General features: G+C 47.8%; 1 protein-coding gene across 1 annotated transcript in view; it reads left to right on the plus strand.

Annotated features, from left to right (window-relative positions):
• The window catches only part of ZNF638 (zinc finger protein 638), a 48,880-nt gene that overhangs the window by 8,126 nt on the left and 22,659 nt on the right, over positions 1-18,095 (plus strand). Inside the window, exons 2-8 of the mRNA XM_079306324.1 lie at positions 1,979-3,608; positions 8,773-8,834; positions 9,984-10,022; positions 10,475-10,854; positions 13,071-13,369; positions 16,320-16,466; positions 17,179-17,310. Of these exons, the coding sequence (XP_079162450.1) occupies positions 1,979-3,608; positions 8,773-8,834; positions 9,984-10,022; positions 10,475-10,854; positions 13,071-13,369; positions 16,320-16,466; positions 17,179-17,310 (2,689 nt within the window). The remainder of the gene's footprint in view (positions 1-1,978; positions 3,609-8,772; positions 8,835-9,983; positions 10,023-10,474; positions 10,855-13,070; positions 13,370-16,319; positions 16,467-17,178; positions 17,311-18,095) is intronic.

Genomic DNA, 18,095 nt, shown 5'->3' on the forward strand with positions numbered 1-18,095 from the left:
AGCCTGGATCCCATCCCTGGCCAGGCTGAGGAGCTGAGGTTTGCAGAGGTGAGTTGTTATTCCTGCTCCTGCTGCAGGAGCTTCCCTGCTCCCACGTGTTCTGGAAATACCTGGAGAGGTAAAAACTCATCCTATGGGGATTCTGGGTTTTTCCCTCCTTGGAATCTGTGGAATTAAGGTTGGTGGTGTTTCAGATCTGCTCTACTGATCCATTTGTGGTTATCCTGGTGATGAGTGGCTTTGGCAGTTCCTTCTCCAAGTGCTTCCCACAGGGAATTTTTGTCCTCCAGTGCTGGGGATTCTGGAGAAATGCCAGCTGAAAGGCAGGAGGTGGCTCGGGGGATGTTGGTTCACGTTTGTTTGAAAACCCTCTGGAACAAACTTGGAAATCCATTGAAATCTGATTTAATTTGTGGAGGGAGGAGGATTATTGGGTGAGAGGCTGGAATTTTGGGAATGCTGTCTGGTGGGAATCTGGTTATTATTTGCTTGGAGAGGATTAATAGGATTTGTGTTTCTCCTGAGCCCTGAGCAGTTTGTACTCGGTTCAAATTAAATAATTCCTCAAAAAAACCTCACACCCAGATGGGAACAAACTCCAAGAACTGTGCTGGAAAATCTGCACCAGCATTTGGTCATTCCCTGTGCAATTGATTCCTTGAGCTGTGATCTCAGTGTGAACCTCTGCTCATGGAAGAAATTCCATCTGGACTCAACTTCCACGAGTTTGGGAAGCAGAACCCCCTGACGGCGTCGGCGAGACGAGAACCTCGGCACCGCGGGAATTCCACGCGGAGCTTCGGGAAAACTCCTGGAAAACCTCGTGCATGGCTGCAGGAAGAGTCCAGCTCCAGGAGACATCAGATGGACGAGGGGGAAAGGAGGAATTCCTGGGTTTGGAGTTTTCCTGGTTTGGGTTGGGATTTTTTTGCTGTGTTTGGGGTTGGGAATGGGGATGGAGCTGGGAACGCGCTGATGTTGTGGCTGCCGCTTTGTCCTCGCCCTAAATCCAGAATTCTGCTCGGTCCCTGAGGAGCTGCACAAGGACTTTGCCGCTCTTTGATGTTTTCCTGGTCTCAAGCTCCATCCCTGGGCTGCTTGGACAGGGCTTGGAGCAGCCTGGGATAACGGGAGGTGTGGAATGGGGTGGGATTTAAAGTCCCTTCCAGCCCAAACCCCCTGTGTGATTCTCTCTCCAGAACTCGGTGGTGTTTCATTTTTCTCTCCCTGTATTTGTACCTTCTTCTCCCCCCTCACATCACCCAATTCTCAGCGATTTCACCCAAACCAAGCCCCATTTCCCTTGACCACGGTGCTTGTTTTGCATAGATTTTTTTGGTTGTTCCTGGACGATTTTACTCCTCTCTGTTTCAAACCCTTCCCATTTAAGCTCTTGGAAAGATCGGATATTTTCTCCCCACAGAACTCCAGCCTCATCCCACCCTGTGAATTCTTGCAGGGTTTGCTCTTCACCCATGAGAGATCCATGGGAGTGTCCTCCTGGAAACCGCTCCGGCCTCGGCTCGGCTCCACCCAGTTGGAACTGGTTGGAGTTCTCTACCTAAATGGTTTCACTTCCAACTCATCCCTCGTCATGGGCAGGGGGGGTTTTACTCTTTGCCTCACTGCTCCTGAAATTATTAATTGTAATTAAACCCAAACTCTGTTCTCACCAAGAAGTGAAATGCCAGGTTTTGAGCGATGCTGTTGCAACTGTCACCACAGGTTGTGTTCCCTGTGACATCCATCTTGTTGGGTTCAGCTTGTTAATCACCTGTTTCATTGATTAATCACCTGTTCACTATATTTAACATTTTAAATAGTGAAAGAAAATGGTTTTTTGTGTGAATTTTCAGTGCTTTAAACTGTGATGCAAATCCTGCTTTTGTGCCTCGGGTTTGCTTTTCTCCCCGTCCTAGAAGCCGCTGTGAGCAGATGCCAAAGATGACCCATCTAATCCTTGTCTTTTAACTTGCAGCTTTGTGTTGTTCTTGGAAAGTTTCGCACCACTTGTGAATTCCCTGAACCTTGGCCTTGCCAGCCCCTTTGTGTTGGGCCCTCCTCCTTTTCAGCTTGCCCAAATTAAGACCCACTTGGCTCTCCAGCACTTGGCTGCCAGCGGCGGGCGGGCGCCTCCCCACGCTGGCGCCCACCAGGCATTGCTGAAAGACGCAATGTTTAGCCCCAGAGGAACCTTGCCCCCGAGGCCCAGAGGACCCAACCCGTCGGGCACCAAAGCCCCGGCAGCTTTCGGGGCCGGAGGCGCGGCGGGGCCGCCCAGGAAAGCCGCGCCCGCGACGCCCCAAGCGGCGCCCCAAAGATTCTCGGGGCAGGACGCGCAGCAGTGGACGGGATCGCAGAGGATCAACGTCCGCGTCACGCTGCACAGGGCCGATCCCAGGAAGGTCAAGGAGAAGAGCAGCCTGCACCAGGAGCAGAAGGGAGACCCGCGTGCCAATCGCTGGGATGGTGGCCCCGGCACCCCTGGGCCGAAGCCGCCCGGCCCGGCGCCGGTCTTGGAGCAGAATTCCAACCCCCAGAACCGCTACACGCCCGAAAGCGCCTCCAGCATTTTAGCGAGCTTCGGTTTGTCCAACGAAGACCTGGAAGAGCTGAGCCGCTACCCCGACGACCAGCTGACGCCCGAGAACATGCCGAGGATCCTGCGGGAGATCCGCATCCGGAAGCTGGGCCACGCCGTGCCCGGCCTGCACGCTCCGAGCCGGGGCGACGAGCCGGCGGGCGACAGTGGCGGCGCCGCCGTCAAGGGCAAAGTGATCGACTACGGCCACGCCAGCAAGTACGGCTACACCGAGGACCCGCTGGAGATCCGCACCTACAACCCCGAGGCGCTGCCCGAGGAGCCGCTGGAAGCGCGCGTCTACAATCCCGAAAGCTCGAGCGCGGAGAACCGGGAAGAATTCCAGCGGGAGCAGAGCGTGCCGGTGGCCGTCCCGCCGCCGCCAGCGCCGCCCAGCGTGCCGTGCAACCCCGTGTTCCCGGCCGAAGAAGTCATCAAGCTGCCGGCGTTCCCCGCCGACTCCTCGCCCGCTCCGCCGTTTTTCCCGGCCGAGCCGCCGGCCAAGGTGCCGGGGCTGTGCGGCGCCGCGCCCGCCGCGCTGCCGGTGGTGAAGCCGGTGTCCCAGCCGCCCGTGCCGCCGGTGCTGCCGCCCATCCTGCCGGCGCTGCTGCCCACGCCCATGGCGCAGCCCATGCTGCCGCCGGTGATGCCGCCGCTGGTCCAGCCGCCCGTCACCCAGCACGTGTTGCCGCCCATGCCGACGCCGCCCTTCTCGGCCGGGCTCTTGGCCGCCATCAGCCAGCACGAGCAGAAGCAGCGCAACAGCGGCAGCGCCCATCCCGCGCCCGGCGCCGCCGGCGGGACCTCGGCGGGACACAAACCCTTCCACAAACCCTTCCAGTCGGCCCTGGATGAACCCATCAAATCCCCGTTCGGGGTGGTGAAGGCGTCCTGGCTGCCCGTGTTCCCGGATTCCAAGAGCAAACGCCTACCCACCCCGTCCATGATGAACGACTACTATGCCACGTCGCCGCGAATATTCCCACATTTGTGTTCTCTGTGTAACCTTGAATGCACTCATATGAAGGTGAGTGGCTTTCCCAGATTATTCCCTAAGCGTGTGTACTCGGCACCTTTTCCTGCCGCTGCTTGTTTTCCCTGGGAATTCCATGGATTGGGATGCTGGTCGCCAAGTTTGAGTGTTGGGAATGGTGCTAGAAATGATTGTAACGGCGTGTTCTGCTTCCAGTTGCATTTCAGAGTTGCTTTCTTTTTAATTTTTTTACTTGAATATTGAAAAGATTTCTGGTTTTGCAGCGGGTTTCCAACAAGAAAACAAACCTGGAGCAGCAGAGTGAAATATTAATGTCGTGTCTGGGGGACTCAAATCATGTCTTGGGGTGGGGGAGATGTCTGTGTGTTCATTCCCCCTTTCCTCCTCCTCCAAACTCTGCCTGAAAACAAAAGAGCCCATTTAGAACCCGAAATTTCATCTTCCAAATCTGCTCTGTGTGACAACACTGAATATTCCAGAGGCTGGCTCGGAAAATGCGTCCATTCATCCTGCCGGGCTCTCAGCCTTGAAGGAAATCACAGCTTCAGATTTGAAGGGAAAAAATAAAGGGAAAAAATGATGGATATTGAGAGATAAAAAATGTTTTGGAAGCTGTGGGTTTTCCTGGAAAAGCCTGAGGTTTGATCTGTCAAAAATACAGGAGAACGTGATATTAAAAAAAAAAAAAAAAAAAGTATTAATTAATTAATAATTATTTAATGTGTTTGAATTGCAAAGTGTGGAGAGGCTGTGAGGGAGGGATTTTTGTAATTTGGTCAAATCCTGGAGATGTGAGGCTCTGTTTGTGCTGTGAATTAAAAATATGACTGAAAATGAGAATAGTTTTGTTAAGGAAAAACAAACAGAAATTCCCAAGCCCTTTTCCCCAGGAAGTACTGAAGGCTGGGGAGTTGGGCAGCTGGAAATGGGAAGGGTGATTTAAAATAAAAATGAGTAAAATTGAACAGGGAAACAGAAGTGTGGGGGGTGTTAACAAAAGGAAAAGGGAATTAATTTAAATGAGAATTCTTTGCTCGTTTAAGGAGGGAAATGTCACTAAAAATCTGTTGTCAAATCAGTTCTGGCTGAGGGTTTTGGGGTGGATTCAATGTTGTGACATCCTGTCCTGGTGGCACTGGGGTGGGATTTGTTCCCAGGAATCCTCATCCAGCTCCCAAATCTGTCCTGGATTTGCTTCCTTTGGGAAGTGTTTGGTGTTTGTCTCCCAGGGTCACAGGAGCGGCCCTGGTGCAGAAGAAGCAGAAGAGTTTGGGAAGATTTTATCCCAAAAAATAAAGCTTTGATGAAGGAATGTCCAGCTGGTGTATCCATGAATTCCACAGATTAAAGAACTCAATTCCAGCTCTGCAGTTTGGCGAATTTGGTTGGTTTGGGGTGGTTGCAGATGACCTGGACATTGAAGACTTGTCCTCCAGCCATTCCCTGTCCCCTTCTGGGAGAGCTGGATGGGACCTCAGGTGGGAAGAGCTACCAGATCTGGTGATTCCCAAGGACTTCCATCATTTGATGCTGTCCCACATGTCATCGCTGTTCCCAGCCTGGAGAAAGATGGATGAAGCTTGGAGAAGCCTGGATTACATGGATGGAGCACTCAGGGTTGGATGGTGGCACTTGGAGTTGTCACCAGCACCGTGTCCAGGTGGGAGCAGCCACGCTGGGATTGGGATCGGCGCTGTGGTGACATGGACACCAGGATTGGTCACCCTTGGTGCAGTGGAGGTGACACTGAGCTCTGCACGGGGGTCACACCTGGAGAGGTGGGACCATCCCGACCTCGAGGCCGAGGGCAGCAGCTCCTGGAGCAGGACGAGCCCAACACAGCCCCAAGATGGGAAGAGAATGATCAGGAGCAGCCCTGGGAGAAGGACTTGGGGTGTCGTGGATGAGACGCCCCAAATGTCCTGGGCAGATCCCTGGGCTGATCCCACAGCGTGGGCAGCGGGAAAGGTGGGAATTGTGCCCAGGTGAGACCTCACCTGCAGAGCTGCCTCCAGTTTGGGGCAACATCAGGAGCACTTGGAGCTGCTGGAGCAAATTCAGAGGAGACCCCAGAGCTGCTCCCAGGATTCTGGAGCCAGACTGGGAGAGCTGGGAATGTTCTCCTGGAGAAGGGAAAACTCCAGGGAATGCTCCCTGCAGGGGCTCCAGGAGAGCTGGAGAAGGAATTGGGGACAAGGCCTGGAGGGACAGGACACAGGGAATGGCTCCACTGGGAAAGGGGAGATTGGGCTGGGATCTTGGGAAGGAATTCCTGCCTGGGCTGGGATTCCCAGATTTGCTGGGGCTGCTCCTGGATCCCTGGCAGTGCCCAAGGCCAGGTTGGATCCACCTGGGATGGTGGAAGTGTCCCTGATGTGGGGGTGGGAATGGGATGGGATTTCAGCTCATTTCCACCCCAAACCATTCCATGATTCTGAAATAAGAGGAAGAGACGTCAGATGAAGATGAAGATGCCCAATGAGGAAAATCTATCCCACACTTGAAGGCCCTAAAAACAAAATTCCAACACTGGATTCTGAGTTCAGGCTGGTGCTGCTGAGCTCTTTTTTTCCATGGATCCTTAGAATCTGCTCTTGGATTGACTCATTTTGGATCCAACCACGCCGCGTTGCCCATGGGAAGAGAATTCCACTGGAATATGAAACCCAGAGGTTCCCACCTGGATGTGGGATATTGATCCAAACATCATCCCTCCAACTTGACCATGCCAAAACTCCAGAAGCTGGGGAAAAAAAAACCCCAAAAAAACATGGATGTCATTTTTACAGATTTCTGATACATTTTAAAGGGGTTTTTTTTGGGTTCAGAAGCCACAAGTTCTGGTATTTCACACCTGCATCCAGAGTTAGGTTTTGTTTTTTTTTTTTTTTAATGGGAAATGGAGCATTTTAAACTTTTAACCTGGCAGGTCTAAAACATTGGGAATTTGTGGGGAAAAAATTTTGGAAATTTGTGGAGATGTCCATGGAAGTTGGGGTTGGGGCAGCACCAGAATTTGACAGATTGGGTCATTTTTGATCTCAGGTAGGAAAGGACATAGTGAGAGGTTGGACTGTGATCTTCAGGGAATTTCCAACCTCAGGAATTCTGGGAATGTCTCTGTGGGATCCTCAGGGTTTGCTGTGAGGAGGTGCAGCCACACCAAGGTGGATTTTTGGGCATTAAAATCAGAATTTGAGTCCAAAATTGATGCTTGGGCCAGATATTCCCCAAAATCTTTGTGTCCTGGATGTTTTTTTAGGGCAAAATTCCCAGTTCTTCTTTGGGATAGGTGCAGTCTGACCCAACTGCTGTTCCCTTTCAATTCTCATTTCCCAAATCCTCAAAATCTCGAAGGATTTTATGGATTTTCCATGGAGCAGCTTCATTTTCTGCTGGGAATCACATCCAGTTGGAATAACAGAAATCTGTGGGTCTCCTCCCTCTCCAGGAGGGACACCTCACATTCCACATTGAGCAGATTTTTTGGAATAACAACAATTCCTTCATCCTCACACCCACCACATCTGGAATGAAGCAGATTTGAAACATTCCCAACACTTTTTTTCCCTAAATCCCTTCAAAATTGGGGGTGGCACCTCCTTGGACCTCGAATCTGGGATTTGCTCTTTTCCATGAAGATTTGCACTCGGAATTCCTTGACTGGACATTTTTCTCCATCACCTTCTGCTCCCAAGATTTGTTGGTGGTGATCTCTGAGTGAGAGGAGGTTGGGATGGGATTAGGGAAGGTGGGAATGGAAGGGTTTGGATGGAATTTTTCCTTTCATCAGGATTTGATGGGAAAAGGATCCTGTAGAGTTTTTAGGGAAGGATTTCTTTGGATCCCTGAAAAAATCGTGGCTGTTCCATCCCTGGAATATCCAAGGCCAGGTTGGATGGGTCTTGGAGCAACGTGGGATAATGGGATCATCTTGAGGTTCCCTTCCAACCATTCCATGATGATTCCATGGCCAGTGGAATATTCCCAAAGAAGGACCAGGAATGAGGCAAAAAAGGAGGAAAATCCAAAAATCCAGAGGTGAGGACCTGGTGAGGAGAAGATTCCCAAAAACCTTGGATCAGCAGGTGGAGAGATTTGGAAGCCAAAACCCCTCCTTGGTACCGTGGAATTGGAATTCTGGGAGTCAAAATCCCTCTGGCACCTTGGAGTTGGAATTCTGGAAGTCAAATTCTGTGGAATTGGAATTTTTGGAGCCAAATTCCCTTTTCATTCCCACCAAGTTTTCCTTGAGGAACAGCTTTGGTTTATCCTGGTTCAATTGAAGCCTGGAAAAAAAAAATCTGGGAATGGGAATTGCTTAGGGAAAACTAGCCTGGAAATAGGGAAAACCAGCTTGGAATGCTGAAATCGCTGCTTTATCCTCATAGAATTTATTATTCCATTTTCCTGACTTTTCAGATCTGTGATTTTATATTAATTGTTCCACATTTTATTGGATTTTCTGCTGTGAGAGCAACTGGAAGTTGATTTTTGTCCCCCAAGGATATTTAATAATTATCATTTGTGATGTTCCACCTTGAAGAATTCCAGAGTTTTCCAAGAAATATCTTTTCTCCATAGAAAACTGTCTCCTTTTTTCCCAGTTGCCTGTCAGTATTCCCAGTTAAATCCAACTTTAGGGATTTTAATATGGAATTAAATCCTATTTTTATCAATTTTATAAATGATAAAAATATCCCGAGGCTCTGGAATGACCTTTGAGCTGTGACATGATAGGAGTTGAACATTCCAGGAGCTCCAGGCTCAGAAATTCCAGGCTGGGGATGAGATTGGATGTGGAGATGCCACAATTTGGAAGAGCTGGAATTGCTCATGGATGTGACAGCAAATCATGGATTTATTCCCTTTAATTCTGATTTTTTTTTTTTTGGAGCAGCCTCTGTTGATCCACATGGTGCTGACAGCCCCAGCGTGGGGGTGGGTTAAATGATTAATTAATTGATTTAATTACTTGGTTTGATTAATTGATTTAATTGAGGCTTTTGTTCTGGAGCAGTGCTAATCAGCTTTGAATCTCCTGCCTGAATTCCGTGGAAATTTGACTTTTTCGAGGTAAAAATGGGCTGGAAAGTGGAAAAAAAAAACCCCAAAAAACCAACAGCTCCCGAGGGATTGGGCCGATCCTGGGGTTTTCCACTGATCCAACTTTTCCTGATGTTGTTTTTTCTCTCAGGATTGGATCCTGCACCAGAACAACCCTGCCCACCTCGAGAGCTGCCGCAGGCTGCGCCAACAGTAAGGGATCCGCTGGGAATCCTTGGGGATCCACTGGGAATCCTTGGGGGTCTGATGGGGATCAGATGGAGATCCGCTGGGATCCATTAGGGGTCCGATGGGGATCAGATGGAGACCCACTGGGAATCCTTGGGGATCCACTGGGATCCATTAGGGGTCTGCTGGGGGGGTCAGATGGAGATCCACTGGGAATCCTTGGGGATCCACCGGGATCCATTAGGGGTCTGCTGGGGATCAGATGGAGATCCACTGGGGATCCACCGGGATCCATTAGGGGTCTGATGGGGATCAGATGGAGATCCACAGGGAATCCTCGGGGATCCACTGGGATCCATTAGGGGTCTGCTGGGGATCAGATGGAGATCCACTGGGATTCCTTGAGGATCCGCGTGGGATCAGCTGGGATCCATTAGGGGTCTGATGGGGATCAGATGAAGATCCTCTGGGAATCTGCTGGAAATCCGTTTGGGTTCTGTTGGGAATCTGTTGGGAATCCCTTGAATCCACTGGGAATCCATCTGGGGATCTGCTGGAAATCTGCTGGGAAGCCATTTAGAATCCACCAGGAATTCCTTGGGAATCCATTGGATCTGCTGGGAATCCACTGGGAAACTACTGGGAATCCATTGGGAATCTGCTGGAATATCCATTGGGAATTTGTTTAATCCATTAGGAATCTGCTGGAAATCCATTGGGGATCCATTTGCAATCCATTGGGAATCCACTGGGATTATCTTGGGAATCCACTGGGAATCCTTTGGGGATTCTCTGGGAATCAGTTGGGAATCCATTGGGAATTTGTTGAATCACCTGGGAATCCATGCAATCAGTTGGGAATTCATTTTGAATCCACTGGGAATATGTTTGGACTCCATTGGGAATCCACTGGTAATAAGTAGGATCTATTGAGGATTCATTAGGAATCCTCTGGGGATCAGTTGTGAATCTGCTGGGAATCACAGAATGCTAGGGATCTATCCCAAATTGCTCCAATTTCCATCCAACCTCATCTTGGATAAACAGAAACCAACGTTTGGTGCTTTTGGGAATGGGAATTTTCTCCAGAAAAATGGGAATATTTATGGAGAAAATCCCATTTTCTTGGGAATATTGGCTTTTCCACTGACATTTTCCCATTGCCATCCACAGATATCCCGAGTGGAATCCTGAGGCTCACTCCTCCAACAGGTACCTCACTTTTCCAAATCTTCTTTCCCTATCAATCCCATTCCTCACTTTTACCAATCTCCCATCCCCACACCAATCCCACTCCTCACATTCCCAATCTTCATCCCCACACCAATCCCACTCCTCACATCCCCAATCTCCCATCCCCACACCAACCCCACTCCTCACTTTCCCCAGTCTCCTTTTTCCCCACACCAATCCCACTCCTCACATTTCCCACATAAATCTCACTCCTGAATTTCCCCTCCCCAATTCCATTCCTCACTTTCTCCAGTCTCCTTTCCCCACACCAATCCCACTCCTGACACCCTCAATCTCCTTTCCTCACACCAACTGCACTTCTCACATTTCTCCCTTTCCCCACACCATTCCCACTCCTCGCATTTCCCACATCACTCTCACTCCTGACTTTCCCCACACCAACCCCACTCAGTCTCTCTCTTTCCCCTCAGGAATGCCGCCGACCGCAAGGAGAACCGCACCCCCAAGCACCGCTCCAGCTCGTCCAGCCCGAGCCGTCGCCGCTGCCGCCCCTCGGGCAGCTCGGGCGGCTCCTCCCGCCCGTCCTGCTCCTCCTCGTCCTCCTCGGGCAGCTCGGCTCTGCGCCGCCTGCGCTCCCGCTCCCGCAGCCCGCCGCGCTTCCGCCGGCCCCGCTCCCGCAGCCCGCGGCACCCGCGGCGCCTGAGCCCGCGGCACCCGAGCCCGCGGCGCCCGAGCCCGCGGCACCGCTCCCGCTCCCCGCAGCGCGGCCGGCTCCCGCCCCGGCCCGGCCCCAGGGCGCGCCCATCGCCCAGCTCCGAGCGCTGCTCCCGCCGCTGCAGCCGCTCCGAAGGTACCGGGAGGGCCGTGAGGGGAGCGCGCCCGGAGCTTGTCCGGGAATTTCAGCCCTGATCCTGAGGGGAGGTGTGAGGGGAGGAGCGCCCGGAGCTTGTCCGGGAATTTCAGCCCCGATCCTGAGGGGAGGTGTGAGGGGAGGAGCGCCCGGAGCTTATTTAAGAAATTCAGCCCCGATCCTGAGGGGTTGCCAGAATTTATTTGGGAATTTCAGCCCCAGTCCTGAGGGGTTCCCCAATTTTATTTGGGAATTTCAGCCCAAATCCTGAGGGGAGGCATGAGGGGAGGAGCGCCCGAAGCTCATCTGGGAATTTCAGCCACGATCCTGAGGGGTGCCCAGAATTTATTTGGGAATTTCAGCCAAAATCCTGAGGGGTTCCCTGAGTTTATTGGGGAATTTCAGTCCCAATCCTGAGGGGTGCCCAGAGTTTATTTGGGAATTTTAACCCCGATCCTGAGGAGTGCCCAGAGTTTATTTGGGAATTTTAACCCCGAACCTGAGGGGAGGAGCACCCAGAGTTTATTTAGGAAATTCAGCCCCGATCCTGAGGGGGTTCCCCGAGTTTATTTGAGAATTTCAGCCCCGATCCTGAGGGGTTGCCAGAATTTATTTGGGAATTTCAGCCCCGATCCTGAGGGGTGCCCAGAGTTTATTTGGGAATTTTAACCCCGATCCTGAGGGGTTGCCAGAATTTATTTGGGAATTTCAGCTGAAATCCTGAGGGGGTTTGAGAATGATTTGGCAGCATTCCCAAAGTTTTGTTTTGGAATTTCATCCTAAATCAGAGTTCTAGGAATGATGAAAGGCATTCCCACAGTTTATTTTGGGAATTTCAGCCTGAATCAGGGATTTGGGAATGATGAGAGACATTCCCAGAATTTGGGAATTTCAGCCCCAAATTGGGATTTTGGCAATGACAAGAGACATTCCCAAAGTTTATTTTCCCTCCTGAAGGTAATTTCATCATAAATCAGGATTTTGGGAACACTGAGCAGCATTCCCAAATATTTTATTTTTTTTTTTTAATAATTTCATCCCAAATCTAGATTTTGGGAATGCTCAGCAACATTCCTAATTTTTTTTTCCCCCAACTCTGCCTTTCCCACAGGAATCCCATTCCTGACTTTTCCCAAAATCTGCAATTCTAGAAATATTTATTCCATAATTCCCACAATCCCCATCCAACCTTTGCTTGGAAACTTCCAAATATTAAAAAAAATCATAGAATTCTGAAATTCCAGAAAGATTAATTCCATAATTCCATAATTTCCAATTTTTTTTTCCAAGTGGGAATTTGTGAAAGGGATCAGGCAGATTTGCCAAAAAAAAATTCATTTTTTTAGGGATTAAAGGAAAAAATTGGGAATGAAGGAATGAATAACCAACCTCTGGATTCTCCACAGCAATCCAGCAGCCAGGAAATTAATTAAGGATTAATTAAAAGCAGCCAAGGAAGGCAGGAATTAGCAGAAAGCTCCAAGCTAGTAAGTACTGCTGGATGTGTCAGTGAGACAGGGTCACAAAATATCCCCAAACATTCCAAAAATGGTCTGAAAAAATCTAAAAAGAAGTACTAGAAAATTAAAAAAAAAAAAAAATTACTAAAAAATTCCAAAATTAAAAAAAGTAAAAAATCCGAACAAATTAAAAGGAAAATTAAAAAAAAAATCCTGAAATATTGCTGAAATTTCCCTAAAAAATTAAAAAAAAAAATTCCTAAGACATTCCCATTTTTTTCCTTTTTTGCTGTAGGAAATGAGGCCAAATTTTGATTTTTAAACATTTTTCCATTGAGATTTTTATCGATCTCACTGCAATTCATTGATCAGGAAGTTTCAGTGCTGGGGGTGATGAAACCAAAAAACCACAGAAAAAAAATCCTGGATTTGATCCCAAAGATTAAAAAAGAAATCCCAATTAATTCCCAAAAAAAAATTCCAAAAGAAATCAAAGAATGGTAAAAAAATTTCCTAAAAAAATTCTTTTTTTTTTCCTTTTTTGCTGTAGGAAATGAAGCCAAATTTTGATTTTTAAATATTTTTCCATTGAGATTTTTATCGATCTCACTGCAATTCATTGATCAGGAAGATTCAGTGCTGGGGGTGATGAAACCAAAAACCACAGTAAAAAAAATCCTGGATTTGATCCCAATAAATGATCCCAATTAAAACATGGATTTTTCCTTTTTTTTTTTTTTTTTTTGATTTTTCCAGACAGAAAAGCAGCTCTGGAAGCCGTGATGAAAACCTTGGGACCGGGATTTTTGGCCGAGTTTAAAAAACACAAATCCCTTCAAGCAGCAGTTGAGGAATCCTTAAACTCTGGAAAATCCCATGGAATTCCCAGTAGGACCAGTGGGAATGGGAAAAAAATTCCCAAAATTTCCAGAAAAGATGGAGCAGCTGGAGCAGGACCCAGCTCATCCCAGGAATCTGAGGGGAATATCCCAAAAAAAGAGAGGGAAGAGGAGGAGGAGACATCAGGGAAAAATCATCCTGTGTCCTATAACAGGGTGAGATTGGGAATTCCTGGGATTTGGGGTTGGAATTCCAGGAATTCTGAGGGAATTTGGGGGATTTGGGCAGGAATTCCTGGGATTTGGTTGGAAATTATTGAGAATTGGGTGGGAATTTTAGGAATTTGAGTTGGAATTTTTGAGGTTTGGGTTGGAATTTCTGGGATTTGAGTGGGAATTCTTAGAATTTATCCAGGAATTTCTGGGGGAATTTTTGGGATTTGGGAAGGAATTTCTGGAATTTGTGCAGGAGTTCCTGGGATTTCTGTGGGAATTTCTGGGATTTGGAGAGAAATTCCTGGAATTTGGGCAGGAATTCCTGGGATTTGGTTGGAAATTATTGAGAATTGGGTGGGAATTTTAGGGATTTGGGTGGGAATTTTAGGGATTTGGGTGGGAATTTTTGAAGTTTGGTTTGGAATTTCTGGGATTTGAGTGGGAATTCCTAGAATTTAACCAGGAATTTATCCAGGAATTCCTGGGATTTCTGTGGGAATTTCTGGGATTTGGTTTGGAATTTCTGGGATTTCTGTCAGAATTTTTGGGATTTGGGCAGGAATTCCTGGAATGTGGTTGGAAATTATTGAGAATTGGGTGGGAATTTTAGGGATTTCAGTGGGAATTCTTAGAATTTATCCAGGAAGTTTTGGGATTTGGGCAGGAATTTCTGGAATTTGTGCAGGACTTCCTGGGATTTCTGTGGGAATTTCTGGGATTTGGAGAGAAATTCCTGGAATTTGGATGGGAATTCCTGGGATTGGGGTGGAATTTTTGGGATTTGGGAGGGAATTCCTGGGATTTGGTTTGGGATTTCTGGGGGAATTTTTGGGATTTGGGAAGGAATTTCTGGAATTTGTGCAGGAGTTCCTGGGATTTCTGTGGCAATTTCTGGGAATTGTTTGGGAATTCCTGGGATTTGAGTGGGGAATTTCTGGGATTTGGATGATAATTCCTGAAATATGGTTGGAAATTACTGAGATTTGGGTTGGAATTTCTGGGATTTGAGTGAGAATTTCTCAGATTTGGAGGGAAATTCCTGGAATTTGGTTGGAAATTACTGAGATTTGTGTTGGAATTTTAGGGATTTGGGGGGAAGTTCCTGGAATTTCTCTCTATAAATTCCTGGGATTAGGGTGGAATTTTTGGGATTTGAGTGGGAATTCCTGGGATTTTGAGTGGGAATTCCTAGAATTTAACCAGGAATTTATCCAGGAATTCCTGGGTTTTGAGTGGGAATTTCTAGGATTTAGAGGGAAATTCCTGGAATTTGGGTGGGAATTCCTGGGATTAGGGTGGGATTTCTGTGGGAATTCCTGGGATTAGGGTGGAATTTTTGGGATTTGAGTGGGAATTTCTGGGATTTGGGGGGAAATTCCTGGAACTTGGTTGGAAATTATTGAGATTTGGGTGGGAATTTTAGGGATTTGGGTGGGATTTTGGAATTCAGATTCTTAAAATTTCTATCAGAATTCCTGAGATTAGGGTGGAATTTTTGGGATTTGAGTGGGGATTTTTGGGATTTGGGAATTCATAGGATTTCTGTGGGAAATGTTGGGATTGGGGCAGGGATTCCTGGGATTTGAGTGGGAATTCCTAGAATTTAACCAGGAATTTATCCAGGAATTCCTAGGATTTGAGTGAGAATTTCTGGGAATTGTTTGGGAATTCCTGGGATTTGAGTGGGGAATTTCTGAGATTTAGGCAGGAATTTCTGGGATATGGATGAGAATTCCTGGAATTTTGTTGGAAATTATTGAGATTTGGGTGGGGATTCCTGGAATTTATGCAGGAATTTCTGGGATTTGAGTGGAAAACTTTGGGATTTAGGTGGGAAATTCCTGGGATTTGGATGGGGATTAGTTGGATTTGTGTGACAATTTCTGAGATTTGGGTGCAAAATTCATGGAATTTGGGTGGGATTTGATTTCAGGGAATTGTTTCCATGAAATAATTCCAACCAGGATGGATATGGGGAATGTGAAATTCTGGAATTCTCTATGGGGAAGAATTTTCCTTGGAGACTTCAAGGGATGTGAAAATAATAAAATTCTGGAATTCTTAAAAAAAAAAAAAAAAAAAAAGGAATTACAGAATGCCACAAAGATGTATTTCCTAATTTTTAAAATCCCAAACCAGCTTTTATTGGAGACTTCCCAGGGATAAAAAATCCATGGAATTCTGAAATTCCATTAAGATTTATTCCATAATTCCAGTCTAACCTTTCCTTGGAAAACTCTAGGGGTGAAAAGCCATGGAATTACAAAATTCCATAAAAATGAATTCCACAATCCCCATCCAACCTCTCCTTGAAGATTTCCAGGGATGAAAAATGATGGAATTCTGGAATTCCAGAAAGATTTATTCCATAATTCCAATCCAATTTTCCCTAGGGTGAAAAATCACGGAATTCCAAAATTCTATTTAAAAAATGATGGAATTCTATAATTCCAGAAAGATTTATTCCATAATTCCAATCCAATCTTCCCTAAGGTGAAAAATCACGGAATTCCAAAATTCTATTTAAAAAATCCATGAATTCTGGAATTCCAGAAAGATTTGTTCCATAATTCCAATCCAATTTTCCCTAAGGTGAAAAATCACGGAATTCCAAAATTCTATTTAAAAAACCATGAAATTCTGGAATTCCAGAAAGATTTATTCCACAATTTCAATCCAATTTCACCCCTGAAAGTCTCCAAGGAAAAGCTGGTTTGGGATTTGAGGAATTATGAAACAAACCCTTCTAGAATTCCAAAATTCCATGATTTCTCCTCCCTAGAACAAATTCCAAAAAAACCCATTCCAACGGCGATTTCCATCGATTCGAAAATCACGGAACCACAAAATTCCATAACAAATCATTCCAAGATCCCAAACCAACCTTTCCTTGGCATTTTCCATGGCTGCACCTGCAGGATTTTTGGGAATTCTTTCCCTGTTTTTGCAGCTGCTGAGGGAGGACCTGCTGAGCTGTGGCACCGTGCTGCAGATCTCGGATTTGCCCGACGACGGATTTTCCGACCAGGACATCAAAAAGCTCGTCCAGCCCTTTGGGAAAGTCAGTGACCTCATCGTGCTGCGCTCCAGGAACGAGGTCAGCCTGCAAAAATCCCACTGGCAATCTGGGATCTGCAACAACTCCCAAAAATCCCCTCCTGGAATGGCTGGTAATGGGCAATTTCCAGCTCTTCCCACTCAAAATTTGGGGATTTTATGGATGGGGAGATTTTTTTTCTATTTTTTTCCCCCTTTTGTTTCCCCTTCTTTCCCTTCTTTTCCTCTCCCTTTTTTCTTTCCTTTTTTCCTTGTGTTTCCTTCCCCCCTTGTTTCCCTTCGTTTTTCTTTCTCCCTTTTTTTCTTCCTTTCCCATTTCTTTTCCATTTTTTCTTTTCCCTCCCTTTTCCCTCCCTTTCCCCCACCCTTTTTTCCTTTCCCTTTTCCCTCCCTTTTCCCTCCCTTTTCCCTCCCTTTTCCCTCCCTTTTCTTTCCCTTTTCCCTTTCCTCCTTTTCCCTCCTTCCTTATTCCTCCCTTTCCCTCCCTTTTCCCTCCTTTTCCCTCCCTTTTCCCCACCCTTTTTTCCTTCCCTTTTCCCATTTTTCCTTTCCTTTCCCCCTTCTTTTCCTTTGTTTCCTTCTTTCCCTTTCCCTTCCCCTTCCCTTCCCCTTCCTTTTCCCTCCTCCCCTTTCCCCCTCCCACTCTTAAATTCCCTCCCTGCAATTCCCAAACCAAATCCCACATTTCCCAGCCAGGGACTTATCCCAGAACCCCCCCTAACCAGGAATTGAGGGAATTCTGTGCGTTCCAGGCGTACCTGGAGATGAATTACAAGGAGGCCGTGATCGCCGCCGTCAAGTTTGGGGAGACGGCGCCGGTTCTGCTCAACGGGAAACGCGTCAGGATCAGCGTGGCCGAGAGACCGCGGGGAACAGGGACACAGGTGGGGATGGGATGGGATGGGATGGGATGGGATGGGATGGGATGGGATGGGAATGGGGATGGGAATGGGAATGGGATGGGATGGGATGGGATGGGATGGGATGGGATGGGATGGGATGGGATGGGATGGGATGGGATGGGATGGGATGGGATGGGATGGGATGGGTGGATGGGATGGGATGGGATGGGATGGGAATGGGATGGGATGGGATGGGATGGGATGGGATGGGATGGGGATGGGAATGGGATGGGATGGGGATGGGGATGGAATGGGATGGGAATGGGATGGGGATGGGAATGGGATGGGGATGGGATGGGATGGGGATGGGAATGGGGATGGGGATGGGGATGGGATGGGATGGGATGGGGATGGGGATGGGGATGGGATGGGGATGGGGATGGGGATGGGGATGGGGATGGTGACCGGGAGCTGGGAATCCTAACTGGGAGCTGGGAATTCTCACAGGGAATTCTGATTAGGAGCTGGGAATTCCAACTGGGAATTCTCACTGGGAGCTGGGGATTCTCACTGGGAGATGGGAATTCCAACTGGGAATTCTGACTGGTAGCTGGGAATTCTGTCCAGGAATTCTGATTAGGAGCTGGGAATTCCAAACAGAATTCTGACTGGGAGCTGGGAATTCTGACAGGGAATTCTGACCAGGAGCCAGGAATTCTGATAGGGGATTCCAGCTAGAACCTGGGAATTCCAACCAGGATCTGGGAATTCTGACCAGGAATTCCAACTGGGAATTCTGACTGGAAATTCTGGTCGGGATCTGGGAA

This window comes from Erithacus rubecula (assembly GCF_903797595.1).
Source record: "Erithacus rubecula genome assembly, chromosome: 5".
NCBI classification, from domain to species: domain Eukaryota; kingdom Metazoa; phylum Chordata; class Aves; order Passeriformes; family Muscicapidae; genus Erithacus; species Erithacus rubecula.